This window comes from Salvelinus sp. IW2-2015, linkage group LG7, assembly GCF_002910315.2.
Source record: "Salvelinus sp. IW2-2015 linkage group LG7, ASM291031v2, whole genome shotgun sequence".
NCBI lineage: Eukaryota > Metazoa > Chordata > Actinopteri > Salmoniformes > Salmonidae > Salvelinus > Salvelinus sp. IW2-2015.
Window position 1 is genome coordinate 9,372,551 of NC_036847.1, and position 21,161 is coordinate 9,393,711.

The 21,161-nt window shown below is 41.2% G+C and overlaps 2 protein-coding genes across 2 annotated transcripts in view; one reads left to right on the forward strand and one right to left on the reverse strand.

The window, feature by feature from the left end:
* The window catches only part of LOC111966349 (probable G-protein coupled receptor 153), a 56,940-nt gene extending 37,211 nt beyond the window's left edge, over positions 1 to 19,729 (forward strand). The window contains exons 4-6 of the mRNA XM_023990915.2: positions 7,454 to 7,643; positions 10,352 to 10,533; positions 13,375 to 19,729. Coding sequence (XP_023846683.1) covers positions 7,454 to 7,643; positions 10,352 to 10,533; positions 13,375 to 14,199 — 1,197 coding nt within the window. The 3' untranslated portion in view covers positions 14,200 to 19,729. The remainder of the gene's footprint in view (positions 1 to 7,453; positions 7,644 to 10,351; positions 10,534 to 13,374) is intronic.
* tprg1l (tumor protein p63 regulated 1-like) overlaps positions 1 to 21,161 on the reverse strand; it is a 325,294-nt gene that overhangs the window by 149,363 nt on the left and 154,770 nt on the right. The window lies entirely within an intron of this gene.

Consider the following 21,161-nt stretch of genomic DNA (forward strand, 5'->3'; position numbering starts at 1 on the left):
CAGGTGAATCGAGTGCAACTACCACCAACAGCCCGAGACGAATAAATAAAAAATTGGAACAACAGGCTTTATCGTGGGCCTCCCGGGTGGTGCAGTGGTCTAGGGCACTGCATCGCAGTGCTAGCTGCGCCACTAGAGTCTCTGGGTTCGCGCCCAGGAGGTCCGTGGGGTGACGCACAATTGGCCTAGCGTCGTCCGGGTTAGGGAGGGTTTGGCCGGTATTTGTCTTGTCTTGTCTCATCGCGCTCCAGCGACTCCTGTGGCGGGCCGGGCGCAGTGCGCGCTAACCAAGGGGGCCAGGTGCACGGTGTTTCCTCCGACACATTGGTGCGCTGGCTTCCGGGTTGGAGGCACGCTGTGTTAAGAAGCAGTGCGGCTTGGTTGGGTTGTGCTTCGGAGGACGCGTGGCTTTCGACCTTCGTCTCTCCCGAGCCCGTACGGGAGTTGTAGCGATGAGACAAGATAGTAATTACTAGCGATTGGATACCACGAAAATTGGGGAGAAAAGGGGATAAAATTAAAAATTAAAAATAATAAAAAAACAGGCTTTATCGTTGTTGTTTTTTTTTTACAGAAATGTCTGGAAATCGACCAGTCGATTGCGATCGACCGGTTGATGACCACTGTTCTAGAAAGTTGAATGATGTTCAATCTCGTGCTTCTCTCTGTGTGCTGATATATTCTGTGTGGCAGTCCCTGGGGAGCTGCGCGGCAGTCTCGGGGCTACTGCGCGTACACATGCAGCTTAGAGGGAATATTACTGCCTGCCCTCCAGGACACCTACAGCACCCAATGTCACAGGAAGGCCAAAAAGATAATCAAGGACATCAACCACCCGAACCTATGCCTGTTCACCCCGCTATCATCCAGAAGGCGAGGTCAATACAGGTGCATCAAAGCTGGGGCCGAGAGACTGAAAAACAGCTTCTATCTCAAGGCCATCAGACTGTTAAATAGCCATCACTAGCCAGCCTCCACCCAGTACCCTGCCATGAACTTAGTCACTGTCACTAGCTGGCTACCACCCGGTTACTCAACCCTGCACCTTAGAGGATGCTGCCCTATGTACATAGTCATGGAACACTGGTCACTTTAATTACAAACTGTTTACTGTCAATGCCATCCTATTCAACTATTGCTGTATATATACTATTCTATCATACATACTGTCCATAATGTCCATACATCCCATCACATATATATATTTATACTCTGGACTCCGACATTGCTCGTCCTAATATTTATATGTTTGTTAATTCCATTGTTTTACGTTTAGATCTGTGTGTATTGTTGTGAATTGTTAGATATCATTGCACAAGCATTTCACTACACCCGCAATAACATTTGCTAAATATGTGACCAGTAAAATCTGATTTGATTTGAGCGTGCGCACACACAGTGACTCAGGTTGTGTTGTTGCCATTGTTGTTGCCCTGTCCACAGATGTGTCCAGACTGAGTAATTATACAGTGGAACAAAATGGCGTTAGCATGAATGCACCGTGGTCCTGTCTTACTGACTTGAATTATCTCTTCTTGTGGACTACAGCAGCTGAGGAGACGAGAGGGATTGAATTCATAAGAGCGCATGCCAAAATGACCAACTCTAAGCCGACTCTCATAATCTGAGTGTCCCAAGTTCCCAAGAAGGCCACGGACCTGGGATGATTGTGGTTGTTTTGGCTTAAAGGAGAGAGGTTGTGGTTAATGCCTTTTTTCTCTAGGAAAATACTCCTCTTTTAAGTGAGTGGGTGTAGGAGTTCTATTACTCTCTTCTATATTCATCAGCTTGCCTGCTCCACTGTCAGGTTCTCATCCATTTTTCAGTGAGCCGTTTTCTTGGGTTATCATGCAGACTTGGAGTCGGTGGTGGGTGTGCTCAGAGGGATAGGATAGGAGGGACTGGTGGTAGAAGGGAGGGACCATGCAAGGAGCCAGGAACCAGGAATGCGAAGTCTATGAGGGAGGTCTATGAGGGAGAGACCCCACCCCCTATCTTTGCCATTAGGATATAAGGACAATACTTTATTGGTGTTCTTATTGGACAAGTTCAGGTGGCACAGTGCCGTATGAGAATGTTTGCTCCCGTTTGGAACCTAATGAGCGTGACTGGGGCTACAGGCTATAGAGGCTGCAGCAGTGTTAGAGCAGCATCTGGTACACATGTGTTTGGGCCAGCAGAAAGTTTTTAATATTGTGGAACGATGAAATCGGATAATATACAGTATACTGTGGCATTCATGAATACAGGCATGTACTGTATTGTGATAATACAGGAATATATTGTGATATCTAGGAATACAGGCATATATCATGACATCAATTAATACAGGCATATATCGTGATATATATAAACAGGTATTTACTGTAATATCCATAGGCCTATATCCATCAATAGACAGCATAAAGCCTAGACCAAGTTGTTTGGCGCTGACTATTGGCCAGGGCATCCAAGCTTCATCAGTATTTCCAATGTTAATTGGAATCAATTCCAATGTTCTGTTAATATATTCCTGGTATGCTTCCCTTTACTGAATTCAGGTCAGCAATGGTTGGTTCACACAGCTTGCTGTATAGCCAGGCAGGCAATGCTATTTGACTTTGCTACCCAATTAACAAGTCAATCCAACTTAATTGATCATGTGATCAGTTTAAAAGCTACAACTGAAGGCTCCAGGACATTGGCCGGTGATGCCAATTGATTGATTTATAATGGCTTTTGTACTTACTAATAGAGATTTAGCCAAAGGCATCAGAGTTGGTACATGAGGATTATTACACATACTTATCAAGGGGACACCTATAGTATTGAAAGATAAACTGGTATAGTATTTTCTGTGACTCTCGGTGGAGCAGTGGACAGAGTTTATGTTTTATCACACTCATACATAACAGTATACTGTGTGTGTGTGTGTGTGTGTGTGTGTGTGTGTGTGTGTGTGTGTGTGTGTGTGTGGTGTGTGGTGTTGTTGTGGTGTGTGGTGTGTGATTTAGTGAGGCATGATACTGGTGTACCTCGTTTACTGGCGACATAATCTCCCCTGGAGTGAGAGAGAAAAAGGAGCAGAGAGCGGGAGAGAGAGAAGAGAGAGACAAAAGAGAAGAGAGGGAGATAGCAGTGGTAGTATTTATGTGTGTAAACCAGTTGGCCATGTCAGCTGTTGAAATCGATAAGAGCGAGCGAGCAGAGAGACAACTTTTGGTTATGACCCATTGATTTATTTATACTAGTGGCTGGGGACAATTTCAGGGAACACTTTGTTTAACCCCTCTATATTCCATATGGACCTTGGATGCTACGTGCAGCCGTTCATCCTTAAGTGTCACGGGGGATGCCGAGAACCAAATAGCGCTTTTACCTTTTTGTGTCCCGGGGCGGAGAAAAGGGGCGCGTCCCCGTTTGGTGTGAATAGAAGAAGAGTGGAGACGGGTGAGAGGTGAGGAGCGCGTCAGTAATGGCTGGAATGGAATGAAAGGATAAACACATGGAGCCACACTGGCACATGGATGCAGGCGCATGCGCACACAACACACACACACACACCAACACACACACACACACAACACACACACACACACACCACACACACAACACACACACACACACACAGACACAAACACACACATTCGCACAGACACAACACACACACACACACAATCCCCCCTACACACACACACACACATACACACACACACACATACAGAATAGGCCCAGTTATACGTATGTGAACAAACCGTTAAGTGGCTCTTCAGCAACCTTTAAATGTGATTATATGTTGGCTTTATGCCTCTCCTGGTGTCAACACTTAATCTCTGAGTGATGCCCCTCTGCCCGTAATTTTACTTACACTCCAAAGAATTATGACCCAAAGTGTGTGTGCAACAGAAACCTTAAAATGATTAAAGCGGATCGTATTTCAGTGTGCCTACTAAAGCACAACAAATCTCCAGCACTCCCTGGTGACCTGGAAAATGAGCCATTTAAATGCAAGGGCAGTTATACTACAACATTCACCATATATTTCTATGGACCTTACTGAGAATACATGCATTTTAGTATTTTCGCAATTGCTATGCACTGTAATTTCACACTCCAACTAGACGGATGGATGGATCATTGATCCATGTAGAGTGCATGATGATGGTTATTCATGTAGAGTGGATGCTAATGATAAGATGGTTGTACAAGTAAGAGAGGTGCGGGGGGCTGCATATCGACATCCACGTCTTCGGCACCCGGGGAACAGTGGGTTAACTGCCTTGCTCAGGGGCAGAACGACAGATTTTTACCTTGTCAGCTCGGGGATTTGATCCAGCAACCCTTAAGTAGCGAGTTAGCCCGTGTACCAGTCTGTTTTTGCTATCATTCCACTCCTTGTACGCTGTGTCATTGTTTGGCAATGACAGATTACAAGGAGTGGAATGATAGCAGAAACAGACTGGTGGCCAGGCTAGTATATAGTATGATGGTACATGCAGAGTGTGTGATGATAGTGATGATGATAGTTATACACTCATGCTGTCTCTCTGAATCTGACTGTATCGCCTTGTGTTGAGAGGAACTGTGACTTCCCCACTCAGAGGTCAAACCAAGTGTAGCCGCTGGAGGGGAGACATGTCGGTGCCTTTATTATGGTGCTTAAAGGCACAATCTGTGATTTTAACAGCCTGGCCCTGCCACTTTAGTTTGAGTAAGCTTAGAGGGATGGAACTGGGTTTAATGTAACCCCTCTCAAATTCATAGACTGATCTATCGGTGCAAGGAAGGACTGACAGTCCATGAGATCGACAGGATGGTTTTAAACATATTTCAAAGCTATATATTGTGTTGTTTGTTTATAAAAACTAAAATTCCAAAATACAACAACGATGGAGTAGTAGGCGTACATCCTTGGTTTATGATAGGGTATGACAGTTTACTAAGCCCATAGGGTGTTACATTCAAAACTGCCTTGCACAATCTTGCCTGCATCTAGCTGATTTAGGGTGTAATCATTAGTCCATCAGTGTCACGCCCTGGCTATAGAGAGGTTTTTTATTCTCTATTTTGGTTAGGCCAGGGTGTGACTAGGGTGGGCAGCCTATGTTCTTTTTTCTATGTTGTTGTATTTCTGTGTTTGGCCTGGTATGGTTCTCAATCAGAGGCAGCTGTCGATCGTTGTCTCTGATTGAGAATCATACTTAGGTAGCCTGTTTTCCATTTTGTGTTGTGGATGATTGTTTTCTGTTTAGTGTATGTTCACCTTGCAGGACTGTTAGTTTGTCGTTTTTTGCTGTTTCTGTTCAGTGTTCAGTCGTTCTATTAAAAAGATTAACACTTACCACGCTGCACCTTGGTCCTCCTCTCTTTCTCCCGACGACAATCGTGACAATCAGTTACAAACGAGAGTTTCTATTGAACAAATTCAGGTATGTTTATCCCTGTTTTGTTCTGTTTGTTTCCATTTAAGAATTATTGATCACACTCAAACACAGTTCACTTTCATAGCACCTTTCATAACCTTCATATCATAACCACTACACACAGCCTACAGCATTGTCAACATATTAGCTAATGTCATAGTCAACATAGCTACTAGAGTTAATGCATTACTAAACCTGCTACAATCATGCAGTACAGTGTACAGTTAGCAAGCAGTTTAGAAGTTACACTGGTAGGCGCCGGTGGCAATAAATTAATAAAACCAAAAACTTACCTTGACTTGGAATAGTTCCAGTGTTGGATAGCCATGTCCAGCTAGGTAACATAGCATCCTTCTCTGTTTGAGCCGGGTGTTTGAGTAGGCTAAACTAGCTATCTGCATTCGGGTAACTAAGTGAAATTATAAATATTTACAAATATATATAAATATCTCTCTCTCTTCTCCTTCATTTAAGAAATGAATTTGTTCAAAACTATTTTCTTTCTCTCTTTGAGTCAATGACTCACCACATGTTATGCACTGCAGTGCTAGCTAGCTGTAGCAGGTGTCCACATCCTTTTGGCCGTGTAGCGTACTGTCTTACATATAGTGTATCTTGGCTTCATGGAAAAATTCGGAGAATTGCAGAATTTTTATTTAAAAAAATAAAACAGTATAAAAAATATATTGTTGTGCCAACTGTGCCCATTGCCACGCCCCCATGCCACGCCCATTGTCAAGCCCACCACTTAATCCCCTTTTTATCCAGAAAAACCCTGTATCTTACATCTAATGAAGATGTAGATTAGGTTGAGAGTTATCTAATCGGCCTAATCGAGTGGCTCATTGATGTACCCTCCATTGTGCTCCTGAAGTTGACTTATGACACCAGGGACGTTGCTCAGCAGGGCCTACAATTTAGCACACGCCACCTGTCAAATGCGGGTAGATTTTGGCATTGGCAGGTAAGATGTGTATTTTGTGAATAAAAATAGTCAAGCATGATCACATTTATAGTAAAATAAATACTGCAGTGGTTTTCAAAGTATTTCCGACATTTTGTTTGATAGCTGGTAAATTCATCGCACAAAGTCAAAGAACTATGAATCCTATATAGCCAATTCCACCTTGCGCTGCAACACTGCCTGGCTGGGGCCTCTTCGCACATGAAGAGCTGAGTGGAAGATTCATTTTTAGAAGCACTGCACACAGGCATAAAAGTTGAACTAATTTACTTGAAACGAAGTGAGACTTTGTCCTTGTGTTTCTTGGCTATTTACATTGTTTTGTTCACAAGTTAGGTTGTTTTTCTGTTTGAGTTTCAACTGCTAGGGTAGAGAAGACACTTAATCAGACACTTAAACTACTAATCAGACTCAATTTCACATGCACAAACATGACTGGAGTCACGCTACCACGGCAACCTCCCGCCCATAAAGGGGCAGGTGAAATGTTTGTGATATTTTGGTTAAAAGACTTATGTCACAAAAAGTATAATTATTCAATATACCACATTAGTTAATTATTACTAGTAATACATCATTTATTTTTTTAAACATTACAAAACATGCTCATCCGTTTATTTTCTGTTTTGTTGGTGTAATTTTAGTGGCAAAAAAAGTATTTTGGCTGGTAAAAAAATTTAGTGGCTGGTAGATTTTTAAATCTACTTAAATCTACCTGCCACAGTGGCTGGTGAACCGAAAAGTAAATGTTATGCCCTGTTGCTCAGGCTGGTTAATTAGTTGAATTAATCAATTTGATTAAAGTGTCAAGGCCCAGTGAAAAGGAGCACATGCTTTGGTCCTGGAACACACACTATATTATACTCTACTCTATTCTACTATGCTATACTATACTATACACTTTTGCTCAGGGAGAGGCACCAAAGACACACTTCTCTGCTGGTGTTTCTTGAGATGTAAACATAAACTGCTCTGTTGGAAAAACCTCCGCTTGGGTATTGTAGTAGTTTCGCTTTGTACTTGATGTTGACCGGACTATGCCTTGTGCCCTCCATCTTCCCTTCCTCCCTCTATCCCTCCCATGCAGGTGGTGAGCTTTGCCAGTCTGAAGTACGACCGCTCCTACAGCTGGATGGTGCTGTGCGTGCTGTGGTGCTCCATCGCTCAGTCCATCCTGCTGCCCATGTTCCTGTGGGCGTGCGACCGCTACCGCGCAGACGTGCGCATGGTCTGGGAGAAGTGTGTGGCCATCATGTCCAACGACGACGTGGACGAAGGTAAAACAGGCGAGGAGGGGGAGGTGGAGCAGGCCAGGCTCCATCTGTCCACCATCTACCCCCTCCAATCCCTGGCTATGGTGACTTCATAACATGAGGGGGAGGTAGGGGGTAGAGATCTGGAAGTCTGGTCCTGGAGAACTGGCATAGGACCTGTGGTCATTTGATTAAGCGGGGGATAATGGTAGTGGTCAGCAACCCCCAGTCCTGGAGCCACTGCTGGCGTCTCACCTTTGGGCTTGTGCACTATCTTAGCTTGGGCATTGGTTGATTTATGAATGGATGATTTGATAGTCACCTGTGAATGGATTCAGAAGATATAAAACTGGATTTGAATTCTGAATCGGTCAATTGATTTACATTGGGGGCGCCATATAGGTCTATGGTGACGTTCTGTCGAAAGTAGTAAAATTCACGAATGGAGCTTGATTGATTGTAGATAAACTTAAACTGAAATAAGCAGACCTAGAAGGTTCTCCGGGAGCAGGGTTGGAGAGATCTTGTTTTGAGAGTGATGTCTGTTCAGCTTACAACGCTAGATTTGATTCAGTATATATCATTTTCCTTTAATGTGGTCATATGTAGCCATCCGGGGGTCCTTATGTGATCGGTCTAATTTGATGTGGTCTAATTTATCATGTGACCTATCATGTGACCTTTTTCTCCAAGTGGAGAGGAAGTGACCAAACAAAAAGTGTCTGTAGGAAGGACTTATAGCCACATTTTGTGGTTTTATTCTTAGTGGGCTCATTTAAAAAGAGTGAATTATATGCTATGCTCTCGGACTGTTACAAGATATTGCTGGAAAAGCACATACTTTCCCCGCAGAATTTGACTTTGTTTCACTTGAATGCATTCAAACTGTGAAGTCTTCCCTGGCCTAGAACACCCTGACACAAGACGCAGAAATAAAGAGAGGATTTATGAAGATTACAACCAAACCAATACTGAAGGACTTTAACTAGATAAAAAGTGCAGTACATTTCAGCACGATGGTCATATTTCCAATCCTATGAGATTCTGGTATGGATTTTTCTTAAATCTATGATACACATCAAGGCACGATTGTATGCACACCTATCAAGTTTTTGGGACTAATGTCAGCGTATGAGTGTAAACAGATACGGCCGGATGACTCAATAGTCTTTTGGAAATTAACTAAAACGTTCCTGTCCATGTTGGCTGTAGGTCTATTAGACACCACAAGGAATCTCATTCACAATATTCCCTCAAATTATGCAAATTAGGTACTTTTGACGAACCAAAATGGCTTAGTGATCCAAAGGATACATATATTTACAATTCAGGAATACACAGACACTTACCCAAGTTTTGGTCCCTAATTAACTTTAAAGTTAGGTCACATGATAAACGTAATAACCCCTATAGTTTGTTAATTGTGGATTGGGTAGATATGAACTATTCTATATTGATATGAGATCAAAATAAGAAGAAGGAACAGGAAAAATCCTCAATGTTAAAAACATGCGAATTGAAATGAACCCTGTGAAATAACTTTCCTTTTCTTGCAATGAAATTGTTTAAACTCAACTTGATATCTCCCCTCTCCCCTCTTTCTAACTGCCACACCTTTTAATAACCTCCCTTTCTATACGTCCATCCATGTTGATTGTTTAGCATAAGGCAAAAAACGAAAATGTAGGACAATGTATTTTCTGTGTGATTTTAATGTTGCTAGCATTTATTTATTTTTCAGAGGGCTTGCCTTGTATATCACAATACAGTTGTATGTATAAGGGTTGTTTCTTGTTTCCAAAGCTACTGACTTGCATGCTATGCTGCCTGTGCAAATAGCCAATCTCATCCTCCATCCTACCGGCCAACATTTGTCCTAAGATCAGCATTTTACACCGATCTCCAATTGACCACTCATTGAATCGAATGCAATTCTTCTTTTGATCCTAAATTTGCCTGACAAGTTATACAGTATGTAAAATGATTACTTGAAAGTATTCCTTTGATTTGTAGTATTATGGTTCTCACGATAAGCCCCAGTTTTTGAAAGATTAATATCATTATTTCTGGACAGGGTCTCTGAATTTGGAAGGAGTTGTTTTGTATTTTTCTATTCGGTAAACGCCCACAGTCATGATTTTCAGTCAGTGATTCTTTTCAAATGCACTGTTCAACCCTCTGAGCCATAGGGCATCTTGTTGCAGAGATAATTTAGTCACAATCATTTAGTCACAATCTACAACATAATGACCCACTTAGTGTTATGTTCCCTGTTATTCTAAACACTTCAGACTAAGTTCACAACAATATCGGAAATTATTTTCACAAAAGCATAGATCTGTGATTGCCACAAAGACAAAAAAAAAGCCACGCGTTAATTAGAAGACTTGTGCAATTTTGTGGCAATAATGCACTTAATAATAATATATCGTGATAGTCTGAAGTATTCTGAATAAAAAGATATATAACACTTAATGGTTCATACTAGAATATTTTTTTTATTTTAAAATATTAACTTTAAAAAATTCTTTAAGGCTCAAAGTGCAAGAATGTCTCGAGGCCTCGAGGGCTACAGTGACTCCTGTTTGATTAGGAACCCCAGCGGACACCCCAAAAAAGAGAAAGATGAATTGTCTCTATTATCTATTCGTCTTGTCTGTCTGTCTGTCTGTGTATTTTGAGTACGTTGGTCTTTAATCCTGACGCCGCGTATGCTTTTCTGCGTTTTGCAGAAAACAGCCAAGATGGAGGAATTCATGCGGACTTAATATATGACAGACCATATGACTATAGCTCCGCGGCTGATATCATGACGGTAGACCGTATTGCCAAGTACGAATACTCAACCTTAGAAATGGGGGTCCCACAAGGGTATCCATTGCAACTACAGGAAGATAAAATGCAGTATTTGCAGGTATATTTCCATTGATTTTTATTATTTCATCAATTGATTGATTTTTCACTTCAAATACAGATAACAATGTGCATGGTGAAAGAGGCCCTTCGGCCTACTATAATATCTATCTTATTGTTTGATCTTGCTGGAATCATTTTACATTTTGCTAACTGATATTTCCTATCTAGACATGGCATTGAAAGGTCAAAAAAGCATATATCTGGCTGACTAATGTTTGGCAAATATGACCATCAGTTGTTTTCACCTTCATTGTAGATAAGTCTCGCTAATGTTTATAGGTGGATCTTTCACAGACCTCCAACCTATTTATCGTAGTATCACAAGTTAAACATAGAAATACCAGAATAGTATGAGGTGGTAGGGCTGATGCTGACTTCCAATATCCTTGACTGAATCACTCTGCTAAAACAATGCAAACGCTTGCTCGTGCTAATGCTATTTAGTCCTTTTGACTCCTATTGAGTCCTATTGAGTACCATTGACTCCTATTGAGTACCATTGACTCCAATTGAGTCCTATTGGCTCCGGGCTCAAAGCAAGTCAGTTGTAGAGCTGTGAAATGCTCCTCTTTGACATATTATTATGAACCCCAATGCTGCTCTCCCAACATGCAGTCTTCAAGAGCTCACAAACAACCAAACCACAACTGTGTGTGTGTGTGCGTTTGCGTGTGCTTGCTCGTGTGTGTGCGAGTATGCGCACAATGTGTGTGTGAGTGTGTGTGCGTGCAGTCGTGTGGCCCAGATAAAAATGAACTAAAAGAGCAGCATAATTACAGTATTGGAGAGAAAATGAAGGCTTTTGAAGGCTGAATTTGGAGACCTAAACTAAGAATGGCCATGGCCTTTTTACCTGACACAACCCAGACTTACGGTCACCCCCGCAAGACATCTACCACTGTGTCATCTTTGTTCCATTCTTTTTACAAAACAATCACCCAATTGGGCTCTCGACTACTCCATGTAGCAAATAGCTGCTAGCAAAACCACATGTAGCACAGCACAGTGTAATGCTAACAAGAAAGTAGCACACAGGAGGTGTAGCCCTTAGATTTAGACATCGAAGATTCATGTTATTTTATAAATGGTTTATGATAGCTGGCTGCATTATAACAAGCTGCCAGTTGGCAGACGTTTCTTATCTGGCAACTTGGACTTCAAATTAGTAGGCCTAGCCATGAAATCTATGGGCCTATGATATGATATGATATAGACTGAAATTTAATCTCCTGATTCAGTCTCTTGTTGATAGTCACACTCATTCTATTTTCTAGTAGGATCGAGTCTATTCTATTTTTGGATAGTTATTGAAACAGAGATGTATACAGTAGCTACCATTTCACCACATTGACTCATTAAACCATTGATTCTGTTTTGTCTAAATAGTACATCTTATACACTGAGTGTACAAATCATTAGGAATTACACCCCCTTTTGCCCTCAGAACAGGCTCAATCCATCAGGGGATTGGCTCTACAAGGTGTCGAAAGTGTTCCACAGGGATGCTGGCCCATGTTGACTCCAATGCTTCCCACAGTTGTGTCAAGTTGTCTGGATGTCCTTTGGATGGTGGACCATTCTTGATACACACGGGTAACTGTTGAGCATGAAAAACCCAGCAGCGTTGCAGTTCTTGATACACTCAAACCGGTGCACCTGGCACCTACTACCATACCCCGTTCAAAGGCATTTAAATATTTTGTCTTGCCCATTCACCCTCTGAATGGCACACATACACAACCCATGTCTCAATTGTCTAAGGGCTTAAAAATCTTTCTTTAACCTGTATCCTCCCCTTCATCGAGACTGATTGAAATGGATTTAACAAGTGACATCAATAAGGATCATAGCTTTCACCTGGATTCACCTGGTCAGTCAATGTCATGGAAAGAGAAGGTGTTCCTAATGTTTTGTGCACTCAGTGTGTAATTGGTTAAGATACAGTCTGTGTTTTAGCAGTCAATACTGTATAATGGAAAATAATTATCAATAAATAATTATCAATAAAACAAATGTGTTTGTATTACAACTAAATACATGTCATGGCATTGAAACAGATATATTAACTACACATTGTTGCCTACTATTTGGGGTGCTACAATTTGTCAATACATTTCAATAAATCACCTTTTTTTAAATAACATAAACACGTGGCTCCATTTAAGAATTGTTGGTGCAATTCTCAAATGGCTTATATTTACAGAATCAGACTTTTTCATTTGCCATGTTGCATCTCGTTGGGATTACATTCCCCATCCTTCCCCTGTCATTCCTCATTTTCAACTACTACTCGTGCTTTGCTTCCCCCTGTTGGTCAAACTTCTCACTCAACGCTACTGTATAGTCTGCTGTTTCATTTCTGCATTTACCAAAAGACACCACATAGTGGCACTCTGATATTAGTTTTGTGCTGTGTATCTTCTCATTGACAAACCCATACTAAAAGCTGACGTTATGTCTCTCCTACTTAGTTCTCAGAACAATGTGGAATGTGAGTATCAATTTGGAATAGAATGCCGTTTAACCCGACAAGTTAGTTGTTATAGTAGTGCTGTATTACTGTCATAATAGTTTCAAAAACAAATATGTGTTAATTGAGTTGCATTATGACTCATGTTAGAGAAGACAACAGTTGATTAGAAAATAGCCTAATGTTTAACACCAAATAATTAAAAAAACTTTGCATTTGTAGTTTTAGCAGTAAGAGAAACAAAATGTATTGCTGTTGTTTTTTCATTGAAAGGTATGAATGTATAGCCATTTTCATATGCATATTATCCAGGACTAACCTTCTCCATACAAGCTGATGTTATTTGGTCTGTGTGTTGTGTTGCGCCAGGTACCCCCTACAAGAAGATTCTCCCACGACGAAACCGACATGTGGACCAGCGGCCAGATCCCCTCCTACCTACACCACTGGGGCTCCACGGAGGACGTGATGGGGATGGTCCATTACAACTCCAGCTTGCCACGCCACGAGAGGCGCAGGAGCAGCCCGGTCTCCTACCACGAGGAGAGCCACCCGCACCGCAAGCGCCGGCGCTCAGAGGATAGCGGGCACATGCTCAAGCAGCTGCCGCGGGTGAGCGTTGGCGAGCGCTACGAGGAGGCAGATTTGCGCTGCTTTAGCCGTGACGAGGTCATCAACTTTATCGATGAGACCCCGCTTCCCAGTCCCATGAAGAGCCCACGCCGCACCTCCACCATTTCCCTCATCCCAGACGTCTACGAGCAGCACATTATATTGTACCCGCATTTCCCGCTCACCGATTTTGAGCGTGAGCCCCATGCCCTGCGGCGCCTCTCGCAGCACGGCAGGAGCTGTAGTCGGGGAGGGTCACCAGATGGCTCACACAGGGCAGACAGGGCGTGCAGTGGGGAAATCTCCGGGGCATGCCGTTCAGGTTCCCTCCGTGAGCACCGGCGGGAGGGGAAGCGCCAAGGCGAACTAGTCCCCATGGGGCAAAGCCTGAGGACTGGGGAGCACTCGTCTCACAGGCCCAGCAGGACAGGAGCCCACAGAGCTGGGCCCGACTGGGGGGGACACAAGCACCTGACTACGGGAGACAGTAAAGGGAGCACAAATAGTTTTATAAGCTCACCTTCTGCATCAGCCTCGGGATATATCACATTTCACTCAGATTCCATAGGATCTGCCACCTAGATAGAGTAGAGAAAGTTTTTATTAATAATATTATTAGTATTATTATTACAGAACCATGGCATTGGGGTGGTGGAAAGATTTCATACTGGTATATCCTAAATAATGGTTGATTTTATTCAACCACACTAAACTCCCAAAGCTAGGACTTATACTCTGTTTTATTGGCCTTAAAGGTTTGTACACATTTCATGACCTGCCTACCTTTGCTTTAGTTCCTGGTAGGCTAGACAACGTAGCAACTCTGAAAGAGGCTGTGCAATTCCTGGGAGGCAGTGAGCTCCACCACATAGTGACTCAAACACATTGCTTTTAGTAAGCCCATACAAACATCTCCTTTTAATCTTGTGCATATTCCACTCTTTTGTTTTGTGTCATTTCTTGTACGAGGATTGGGGGGAAATTGGTATTTTGATATTTTTTTGCACTTCAAAATCTCAGATATTGTATAAGGCGTTATGAGATGAGAGGGCAAGGGCAAAACAGGCCATGTTCATTTTTATTGTGGTTATGACGCGTCTATTTGATGGATGATCATTTGCTAGATTATTGATCAAAATAAACAAGGAAGAGAGGGAATGTTTTTAGGAAATATACAAAACTTTATTTCTTCATGAAGGAAGCCCTCTGATGTTGTGTTGTGGCCTACGTTAAATATCCTATACAAAGACATTATTGCAATTGCCTCACTTCAGTGTAATTTTCTACATGGTTGTGTAAAAAGAATTTCTACCATGACGTCCCTTAGACACTTTGAAAAAGTTAACTCGGCGTGGAGTGGATGTGACGTGTACATAATGAAAGTTACAGGTACATTGGATGTATGGTTTGGTGTGCTCCTCGTTCTTTCATTGAGGATTTGACTGGGATGTTTTCTTGTTTCCTCTTATAAATACTGTCATTCGATATTTATGATTACAAATGTGTAACAGTGGTCAGTACACGCACAGATATTCATGCAGACATACATAATCCGATATACATCAGCCGTTAACAGTAGCTTAACCTCACAAATGGTGCTTGACACTTGGCAGCAGAGTGTTGGTCAATCTGTATATCCCTAGATTGGCCCCAGTGGCCCTTTTAGGAAGCACCAGGATGTGCAGAGGAAAATCCTCCAGACCAGAGGTGTATCTCAATAGTCTGAATTGGTCTCCAAGCCTCCTTGTCTCCTCTCTATCGGCACAGATATCAAATGATAAGGTAAGTCTTGCAATCAGCTTACACCTTTCCCATTCTTTCAGCTCAGTGAGGATGAGGAAAGGAGACGAGGAGAGGGAGTCACTAAACTATTGAGATGCACCCAATGGCTCATGTCCAAAACATCTGCCATATCCCAATTTGAAAGATGTAACTCAGACATTCACATAAATCAGTCATTGATGTCAATGTGATGTTTGTGGGAGGTAAAATTATGCATGCAGATCTCAAATTAGGATTTACTCCTCCTTTTGCCTGAGCTGCATCTAAATAGTCTAAAATAGTATCTGTTGAAAAGGATGAGGGCCACATTCAGTCCAGGATGGAGCTTTAATATGCTACTGGCACATACTTGCACCATAGAAATAGAATTCCATGTCAGTCATATTAAGTGTACCAATGAGGTTACAGTCAAACTGCAATGGTCCGAGGGTCTTCCCCGTTCTAGGGTTTCTATTTCTATTGCTTTAACTGTGACCAATCAGTGTATCTGGATCGAAGGACCATGAATAGAAGTACAGGTTCTCTGGGTGACCTCGACTAGAACGAGGTGCTTTTTCAGAGAATGTTTGACATGCCAGAGGGTGGCCAGTAACAAGTGAAGCCAAGCATGGCTGAAGGAACGTGAATAGTGTTCATTAAATTCACCACCACCAATGCACTCAAGTGTTTATAGAGTATGTGGTTCACTGGTGGTGTGGTTGCACATTTATATTCCCTTTTGCTTTGACATCCTTGGCTTAAATTCTTACAAAACTTTAGATGGTGTTTTGGGAAACACTTGAAATCGGGGCCCGTCAGGTGTAAAAGACTATTGAGGCATGATGGACCAAGGCAACTGAGTCTTCCTCATGCTGGAAAGCTTTGAATTATATTGATAACTTGTTATTACAAATATTTTCAACTTTAAAATGTAATATTCCCCAAATATGTTAATTTGGCAGTTCTAAAATCTTAAGTTTGACATTTGACATGAATGTATTTAGACAAGTTTTGTGTAGGTTTGCAGATCAATTAATTAAATGGAGTGATAGTACTTTCAACTCGCAGTGTGCCCCAATGAACCCTTTTATAGCCTTATTATGTTGTAAAAAATTATAGACTTTCTATGAGGCACACACACATTGGTATTATAATGCACCATAGTGATGTATTATAAGGATGTTATAACTACTTGGAGTTATGACAGCTTATATGCATTATAATTCACTATAAGTGTATGGAGTTAAATGCTAGCCTGGGTACCAGTCTCTTTCTGCTAACATTCCACTCCTTGTACTCTGTGTCATATGCCAAACATTTGGCATATAAGCTAAACATTTGGCATATGACATAAATGCGGTTAAGAGGTCAATGGAACGCAGACCATGGGGTATAGAAACACGCTCGATTGGTGTACATTCAACAAAGTGGATATATATACAGTACCTGTCAAAAGTTTGAACACACCTTTTCTTTATTTTTTACTATTTTCTACATTGTCGAATAATAGTGATGACATCAAAACTATGAAATAACACATATGGAATCATGTAGCAACCAAATAAGTGTTAAACGAATCAAAATATATTTTATATTTGAGATTCTTCAAAGTAGCCACCCTTTGCCTTTTTGACAGCTTTGCACACTCTTGGCATTCTCTCAACCAACTTAATGAGGAATGCTTTTCCAACAGTCTTTAAGGAGTTCCCACATATGCTGAGCACTTGTTGGCTGCTCTTCCTTCACGCTGCGGTCCAACTCAACCCAAACCATCTCAATCGGGTTGAGGTCGGGTGATTGTGGAGGCTAAGTCATCTGATGCAGCGCTCCATCACTCTCCTTCTTGGTCAAATAGCCCTTACACAGCCTGGAGGTGTGTTTTGGGTCATTGTCCTGTTGAAAAACAAATGATAGTCCCATTTGCATCCCTAAGCGCAAACCAGATGGGATGGCGTATCCCTGCAGAATGCTGTGGTAGCCATGCTTGTTAAGTGTGCCTTGAATTCTAAATCACAGACAGTGTCACCAGCAAAGCACCCTCACACAATCACACCTCCTCCTCCATGCTTCACGTGGGAACCAAACATGCAGAGATCCTCCGTTCACCTACTCTGCGTCTCACAAAGACACCGGTTGGAAACCAAAATCTCAAATTTGGACTCATCAGACCAAAGGACAGATTTCCACCGGTCTAATGTCCATTGCTCGTGTTTCTTGGCCCAAGCAAGTCTCTTCTTCTTATTGGTGTCCTTTAGTAGTGGTTTCTGTGCAGCAATATGACCATGAAGGCCTGATTCACACAGTCTCCTCTGAACAGTTGATGTTGAGATGTGTCTGTTACTTGAACTCTGTGAAGCCTTTATTTGGGCTGCAATCTGAGGTGCAGTTAACTCTAATGAACTTATCCTTTGCAGCAGAGGTAACTCTGTGTCTTCCATTCCTGTGGCGGTCCTCATGAGAGCCAGTTTCATCATAGCACTTTATGGTTTTTGCGACTGCGCTTGAAGAAACTTTCAAAGAACTTTCAAAGAATTGACTGACCTTCTTGTCTTAAAGTCATGATGGACTGTCATTTCTCTGCTTATTTGAGCTGTTCTTGCCATAATATGGACTTGGTATTTTACCAAATAGGGCTATCTTCTGTATAACACCCCTACCTTGTCACAACACAACTGATTTGCTCAAACGCWAAAAGAAATTCTACAAATTAACTTTTAACAAGGCACACCTGTTAATTGAAATGCATTCCATGTGACTACCTCATGAAGCTGGTTGAGAGAATGAGAACGCTGTCATCAAGGCAAAGGGTGGCTACTTTGAAGAACCTCATATAAACTATATTTTGATTAATTTATCACTTTTTGGGTTACTACATGATTCTATATGTGTTATTTCATAGTGTTGATGTCTTCCCTATTATTCTACAATGTAGAAAATAACAAAAATAAAGAAAAACCCTTGAATAAGTGTGTGTGTCCAAACTTTTGACTGGTTCTGTTATGTATATATGTGTACCTCTATTTTATCAGGAAGTCATACTGACACCAAGGTCTCTTTTACAGATGAGCCATGAATTACATACATTACAGAAAATACACAAATCAAAATATAAATACAAAATACAAGCAGAAATAAATAAATAAAAACACATTCATCAGTAATAAGCAATAAGGATATTTGTCAAATCCGTCATGATTGATGTATTGTAACAGGCCCACAATGTGATTACTAAAGTCCGATTTTTATATTTTTGGCTCTTTTCGCTGCATAACATTTAGGCTAGTTGTCCCTTTTCAGTTTTAGAAGTGACGACTAATTGCTAAATGGCATTCCTATAAACTGGCAGCATAGCTAAGTTAGCATACAGAAATCGGTGACATTAGTCAAAGTCGTTTTTAACTGTAATGCAGTTGATTTATGATGATGACATGATGGACATGTATTGGGGTTGATATCCATACAGTATTATACTCTGATTTTTACCCCAACATAGTGTGAAATACACATATAAACAACAGCCTAAATGTAAGGAAATGGTGCTGTTGGACAATGAGGAGATTAGGGTTCTTTCCCCCACAGCATCTTTCCCCCACGCGTTTCCATGGCATTCCCATTGTTTTGGTCGAGTTCAATTGACCTCAGAAACTGGTACCCAGGCTAGATAAATGCACTTATAAGGTATAATGTGTGTGTGCCTCATAGAAAGTGTGCTATTATCATAATACTTTGCTAACAAATGTTTTGCATACACGTTAAGCTAATTTGTTTCTATAGCATAAGTCATGCTCCAAAGTCCAGGTTATTAATTTAGGTTAGCCTGTTAATTGTGCACCTCTCACCCCTTGTTCAATATTCAAATGAATATCATAATGTGAACACCTTTCTTTGAAAGTATTACCGTTTTTATATTCCCTTTTCGAAATATGCCACGTCATTGACTTTTTCTGCATTATGTTTTTCTCTGTGTTTACAGTAGCCTACCTATTTATCAGAATCTAATTTTGTAACATATCCTTCTCTGTTAAAGCTTTTATGACTGTCAATCCTATGAACAATATTTGGTGTTTTTGTTGCTCAGATGATGGTTTTGTTAAAAGGATAAAGATCTATTTCGAATCAAAGTTGCAGTGGGAAAAAAACACTTTATTAGTTTGAAATCGTTGAAAGTGTGTTTTGCGTTTGTATTTTGAATTGTTTTTTTGTTTTTGTTTTTTCCGTGAGGTGCACATCAACCATATTAGAGTTTGATTCACAACTCGGTTTTATTGAATTGATGTTCACACTTCTTTGAGATAATTCGAGATATTATTCTGTAAGGACCAGAAAAAAATAAAGCAGATGTTTCGACATATATTGTTTTTGACATATTTCTTATGCACTCACAATTCTTAATGGGCTCGCGGTCCAGATGTGGCCGGTAGGCGCCATTTGAGTATCACTGATGTAGTCTATTCAATAGACAGTTCTAGCACTCCAACTTCATGTGATTTTTTTTCAGGATTAGCTCTATATGAGGCTGAAGAACATCCTCAAATTGCCCCTGAACACTGCCATTTCACGCATGCAGTCATGTCTGGTCCATAATTCACGTATCGTAAGCCTAGCCCCTTAAAAACTCAAGTAGCCTAAATTTACACTATCAGACTATTTTTAGCAGGTGTTTTAAAACGCTTGACTCTGCAGATTCAGTAACGTCTAGCCCATCATCATCGTTTCCATGGAGAATGCCCACACCTTGTTCACAACCAGCAGCCAGTGAGCCTCGACACGGGTCTTTATCCAGCTCTAAGGGAAATTCCACGGTATTGTGGAAGTCTAGTCGTGCTGCGACCTGGTCTCATGGTTAATACACCCAATTGCAACGATTATACATACATACGCCTAATTATGATACATTTTCGTTGGTGGAATGGGGGTAGTCGAGTATTTAACCCATGTTAGTCCTATTACTTAACGCTAGAATAATTGTATAAATGAATGATACATAAGCCTACCCATTGATTCTTGAAGAATGTAACCTATAAATGAGTTTAGTTCAACTGTCGTACCCCACCACAACCCAATAATACACTTTTTTTTGTTTTACGCCAACAACTTAAATGTAAACGAACACTGTATAGCCTCAAAACATGGTTAAAATGTGACATTGTATTTCATGGATGGTCAGTCCTTGCATCCATAGCTCTGTCTATGAATTTAAGAGTGGTTACATTTCTTCACCCCATCCCTTAGCTTTTTAGCGAAACAGGGGCGGGGACTATGCTTTGTTATTGTTTCAATAAAGAATTCTATCTTCAAAATAGATAGGATTTTATCCAGTTTCTCTCAAATTAGATGATTTGAGGCTATTTTGCATTCTTCGTTTTAGTGTAGTCCTATAAAAAAAATTGGCCAAGAGAATATCGACTATGCCTCACCTTGGTCTTAGACTAAATGTTCCACCTGAAAAAACATCTCTCTAGTCCACCACAGGGTGTTGAAAGGCTCGGTGGACACGGGGCATGGCTCTTTGCATCGCTGTATATAGGCCAGGCCTACACGTCTGCCTCTTATGGGCGCTTGACTGGGCACAGTCTAATGCAAATACGTTTTATTTTCCTTTCTCTGTGTTTCAGCTCTGATGCACCACTATTATGGTGCAAACCAAACTAGCTTATTTAAACAACGCTGAGACGAGTTCATAGAAATTCTTAAAAGTTTCAGTGCATTCAGGGTGCACATCACGTGGCTTGGCTTTTCTTCAGTAAAACAAACTCAAGGGCTTTGGTAGGTTCTTTAACCTA